Here is a 5,951-nt window from a genome sequence, read left to right on the forward strand (position 1 = left end):
CTGCGATTCCCACCTATGGTGCACGCGGTAGGGATGGTGGTAAGCAGGGATGGTGGTTGTGTCCCACCTGTGATTCCTGCCAACGGTGCACGCGGTAGGGATGGTGGTAAGCGGGGACGGAGGTAGAGTCCCGCCTGCGATTCCCGCCTACAGTGTCAGATAAATGGTTTGTTTTGTGTGAATCATTTTCTGGGAAAATGACAAACTATGTTTTTGGGCCAAAATGAGATTTTTGCGTGTGTTGAAAATAATCATTTTTGGAAAAAAATGATATTTTATGGATAAGTGGATTTTATCGTATGAATGCATGTTGGTTGCATTAATATGTTTGTATCTCGAGAGTTGTTTGGTTTATACTTACCTGTGGTACCATTTTATGGTACCGCAGATTTTGATGCAGACGAGGATGACGAGCCTTAGCTTGGTTCCGTTGGTGGAGTGATCTGGGATTGCTCCTGTTTATCGAGTTTCATTTTTATCAATTTATGTGTTGCCTTTGTAATATATTTGGGATGACTGTATAACTCTTTAAAGGTAATTTGTTTTGAATAATTGTATTTAAATTTCTGGTACTTAGATGACTTATTTATATTATCCGCTGCGATTTTTATTGTACACTCTTGCATGTTGCACACACTTGAGCACATTTTGTTAGGATGCGTGACCTGTGTTGTCATCATCTTGACGTCACGATTCCCTTGTTTTTGTATGAGGGAGTCGGGGCGTCACAGATAATGAAGGGGTGATGTGAAGTGTAGAGATGTTTAATTGAAATGGGTTTCGGAGTAGATAAAATTGTCTAGGAAAATCTGGTAAATCACTAGAGATTCAGTCCACATCTGATAAAACTTAATACAGACTTTGTGTTTTAAAAAATCATAATAATAATCAATAAATAAAACCTTAATATTGATAATAATAATAATAATAATAATAATAACTAAATGATTTATTTATAAACCCCAAACATAAGTTTAGTATGTTACAAGACTGGTTGTGAATTTTTGATGTGGCTGAGGGCCTTGTTGAGTGTTGGGATTAAATGGTAGTTGGTTGTGAATCTGTGTGGTGACCGAGGGCCCATGAAGCATTAGGAATGAAACATGTAGTTTGTTGTGATGTTGGGATTGGTTTGCTATTAAATAATGTGTTTTATTTTATTACATGTTTTACGTTGTTGCTATGTCATTCAATAATCTAATTGTTGCATGTTTGACTGCTTTATATTTGTCACTTGCCATTAACATTTCTATTGAAAAGTTGGTAGTTTTGTGCTAAAAGATCTTGTGAGTGTGTGTGTCACGACCCTAAGCCGAGATGAGGTATGATCTCGGTGGTGATTCTTTGGTCACTTGGGAGCGCATAAAATTGAATGACACCCCCTGGGTTGTTATCGGGAAATGATAGGCTCGGGCAAGATGGTAACGGTGCCAGGTTGACTACATTGCATCTCTGCTGGCGAAGACTAGAAGATGTCTAGTCAAGCATGTGCCGGGCGCGGAGCTAGGCATTGCTTGTTATGAAGTCACATGTATGGTTGTTACCTGTGGTGTAACGAAAGGAGCCAGAGTGTGCGGATGGTCAATAGAAGAGATCATGGTGCATACTTTAATCAAATGGTTATTTTCAAAATAAAAATGTGATTATTTCTTTTTTTTGGTGTCTTGTGTGATAAATGGGTATACACGTGTTTGGAAAATTGCAAATATTATAATTCTTTGAAATCTCTTGTTTTGCATAATTTCATATTTTTCCACTTGCTTGTATTTTGAGTGTTAGTTTTAGTTTCACTTATTGAGATTTTTCAGAATCTCACTGGAGTGTCCCCACCTACAGTTCTGCTCCACGGAACCGTAGACTCTGATGCAAATAATGGGTACAAGTATAGAGATCCGACTCCGTCAGAGGAGTGAAAATTGGGGTCTTTCCCCTTTTTGTATAATGTGATATTATTTGGCTTGGTTTAATTTGTATGACTGTAGTGTTTTTATTGTGAAGTTTGGACGAATTGTGGCTTATGGACATTAACTTGGTGATGTAATTTTAAATTTTCTAGTATTGTTAGAATTAATGACTGCTTTATTTATTTTGTCGCTGCGAAATAACTGCACACTCTTGTATTGCATATATGCACAAACCTTGCAGTCACAATGCGCTAGGGGTGTTTGACCTAAGTGGCCAGCATCCAGGCGTCACGACTTCTGCCAAAACATAAGTGGGGGTCAAGGGCGCCACATCGACAGCGAATCTGACTCTGACTATGACTTTGAACCTGACTCTGATATTATACATATGTTATAAAAATATATATATTTATCTATATATTGATCATATATATTAGTATAGCTATATGGTTATATAACTACAATTTGTAGAGTTAAATTCAATAGCATACTAGTATGAGCTAATTATTATAAAATAATATACTTATACCATAATATAAATAAACTTATAATAGTTTAGTATAGTTAAACATCATAGTATTACTACCATACATAATCAAATATATAAATAAGTTAGACATTAGTAATGAAATAAATCTAGTATAATAAATTTATAACACATAATACTAATTTACTAAAATATAATAACATGTAATTAGACATGTTATACTAAAAAGCTAATAAGATTGAAAAAGGTGATATTGTTATGGCAGCTAGTAAGATTGAAAATGAAGTGGCTAACCCTGAAACCATTGAATTGCTAGCTAAATTTAGAGGTCTTCAACTCTATGGTAATATGGACATTAAAAAGCTAATAGTTGAAAGTGATTGTTTGATGATGGTAAAGGTTCTTCAAGAAGAACATGAATCTGATGCAATGTTAGGGAACCTGCTGAATGAAACCAAAAGGGCCTACTGCTATTTGAAGAATGTCACATTCAACATGTATGCCGACTAGGAAATGACGTAGCACATAGGCTAGCCAGATATGCTTGGAATGTTGAACAATTAGTGATGCGGTGAGATTGTATTCCCAACTTTGTGCCTTGATAAACCTTTGTAATATTTCTTATTAATGATAATTCGGTTTTACGTCAAAAAAAAAAAAAAAAATAGAGCAAAACCTAAAACTTAACAATTCCATATAAAGACTAGACGAAGAAGATGGTAAGGACCTAATTTTACAACATTTTAATGTCTTTCATACACCTTTCCCTAATTTGCTCCCTTATTAATTACTTCCAGGTCTTTATATAAGAGTGTGCTCTCCTTTAATTTGACTATGGATCATATTTAAGGGCCTTTAGTTTAGTAGGTGGTAAAGTTTGAATTAATGGCTGGGGGTGGTTTTAGAAATCTTTTAGCCTTGCATATGCTAATAATTAGATATGACCTAATTCGAGTGTAACAGGGATTTTATTTTCAAAGTCGACTTGTCTAACAATTCTGTCCCTTTAGTGGGTGCATGCTATATGTTCGATTAGATCTTATTTTCAGGTGCTCTAATTGAGAAGATCGATGGGCATGCATGCGGTACATGACCGTACTAACTCGTTTACAAGCTGCATGCTTAACCTTGATGATCTTTGTACAAACTTTCTGCCCAATATTGGCGCATCTCGAATATGTCTGTATTTTTTTCCCCATTCGATGTTGTACTCGAGCAACTTCACTAGGGAATTGAAACACTTAAATTACCATGTCGTGGATATTCAAATGCATGATGCTTATTTACAAACTAACCATTTGAAGATAAGGTTCACAACTTCCACTAGCTCAAAACAACATTTGATCAAAGACACTATCAGTACATGATCACATGCATTTCTGTTGCTTACATTGATCATTAATCGACCCAAAAATCATAGCCAGCATCATAGCAAACATCTGAATTCATTGGCTCCTGGCGGCACCTCGCAGTATATAGTTGGAGCCATAAATCCAGGGTCTGTTTCAGGCATGAATATGTCCTGGAATGAAAAATATGGCAGCTCCCATATACTTTGGATTATTTCAGATGCGTTGGACGAACTAAAATTGATCTCGTCCTGATCTATCATGTATTGGTTTATAACATCTTCAACTGGTGGATCAGTACTGCTTGAAGAATAGACAATATCATTAGTAGACATATAGATTTGTAGTGACGTCGGGATACCTTTAATGCCATCCATGTTTGGCACTTTTGGGGAGTCGCTAATTAGTAGGAGATCTTGATTCCCAGAAGAATCATTCTTGTTAGCTTCAACTTCCTCGGAAGTTCCCTCCAATTCTGATATAGTTGTTGATGAAGAATTGTTCTTACTGCGCTTTTTCAGGTGGGCGTGCCAGTAATTTTTTATTTCATTGTCAGTTCTTCCTGGAAGCTTGGCAGCAATTGCAGACCATCTGAAATAAATTGAAGATAGTAAGGCCGACATTATATATCAAGTACTGCTGCAATTTAGAAGAGCCAGATTTTTCTTTCTTCACAATATCATCAACATTAGGGTTTAACTGAAGTCTGAAAGCTTTCGCTTTTCCATCTTCTAGAAGCCATATATGTTGTAGTTTAACCAAGTGATGTCAATCGTGAGAATTTAAGAAATGCTAATTCGATTGGAAAATTAATTGTTCATGTTGACTTCAAACTGATTCTAAAAGCCTTCGAGACTTCAATCACCACTTGCAAATTATAATGCACTTTAGACATTCACGTAATTCTGCATGTAATTTCAATCATGATGAGAGTTTGAGTGTCAATTCCTTTGAAAAGCCTCACACGACCTTCGATATGAATGAGCATTGTAGGTTTGAGCTCCAAAAAACAAAGAACTAAAAAGAAAAAAGAACTTTGTTATATATATATATATATATATATAGAATTAATATATAGCGACGTGTGCATGATTTAAAGAACATTGTGTATAGTTTCCATATAGAATTTGTAATGAATGTACTTACCGGTTCCCCAGCAGTTCATGCCACTTAAGTATAGTTTCTTGGTCTTCTTGGCTGAAGTTCCCCCGCTTAATGTCAGGCCTAAGGTAATTCCTCCATCGGAGCCTGCAACTTTTTCCGGATCGTGTCAAACCTAAAATAAAAGAAAGTGCATGTTAAAGATAAAAATAAAAATAATTCAATCTATTTCTTATTACCAGTTTACCTATGGGATAAGTGGTAATTTTACAGGATATTAGAATAAAAGTCCTGAGTTCGAATATTGATCCTATACTTCAACTGTTTAATTAAATTTTTCACATTTTAAGGTCACTAAGAGTGAGAAGCAAGAAAATTAGGTAATGAATTAAAGTATCTTTAATGTATTCATGACAGGCTTGTGCATGTAAGGACACCCCGAATGATAAAGCTGCTAATAGAAATATATATAACTTTTAAGATCATCTGCTAATTTCCTACCGGCAGCTCCAGGCATCTTATTCCAGTTACAAATGCCGTATCGCTTAATGTAGGCTTTCAGCTTTTGGTCTTCTTCAGGACACCATGAGGTTCTTGATCTCCCGGGCATTTTTTCACCATCTGAAGTCTTCATCATCAATATCTTCTAAGTATTGCGCTTTATATATTGGGATTACTTGCAGAGACCTCAAAAGTACGCTATAATTAAATAGTTACGACTATTGCTTGGTAGTCATGTAGTTCCATGAGTCAAAAACGTGTCGTGACAATGATTTCCAAAGAAAAGGAAGAAACCTTTTTTTTTTAAGGTCCTGGAGCAGGTGATCTTAATACAGCTTATATATTCAACTGCAATTAATCATTTTTTCTCACCTTTTTTTTTTTTTTTTTTTTTTTTTTTTTTTTTTTTTTAACTTTTCGTGGTGGGCAAGTTCATATATGTGTGTGTCATGTATGTGTGTTCTATTCCGTCAAAGAGCAGACAATTAATATAAGGTCAAGCCAATCCTCGTAGTTGTTGTATTAACGAATTAATCAAGAGGATATTAAGTGGAAGGTGCAGGGTTTATTAATAAACTTGGGACGGGATTGCTACGAACGTCGCTACTG

At 35.5% G+C, this 5,951-nt stretch overlaps 1 protein-coding gene across 1 annotated transcript; it reads right to left on the minus strand.

Annotated features, from left to right (window-relative positions):
- Positions 1–3,817: 3,817 nt before the first annotated feature.
- On the minus strand, positions 3,818–5,451 carry LOC121267157 (transcription factor MYB15-like). The gene is made up of 3 exons (XM_041171020.1): positions 5,343–5,451; positions 4,887–5,016; positions 3,818–4,331 (listed from the first exon to the last, which is right to left on the minus strand). Exons 1-3 carry the CDS (start codon positions 5,449–5,451, stop codon positions 3,818–3,820), a joined length of 753 nt encoding a protein of 250 aa, XP_041026954.1.
- Between the last annotated feature and the right edge of the window lie 500 nt (positions 5,452–5,951).

Source organism: Juglans microcarpa x Juglans regia, chromosome 5S (assembly GCF_004785595.1).
Source record: "Juglans microcarpa x Juglans regia isolate MS1-56 chromosome 5S, Jm3101_v1.0, whole genome shotgun sequence".
NCBI classification, from domain to species: Eukaryota; Viridiplantae; Streptophyta; class Magnoliopsida; order Fagales; family Juglandaceae; genus Juglans; species Juglans microcarpa x Juglans regia.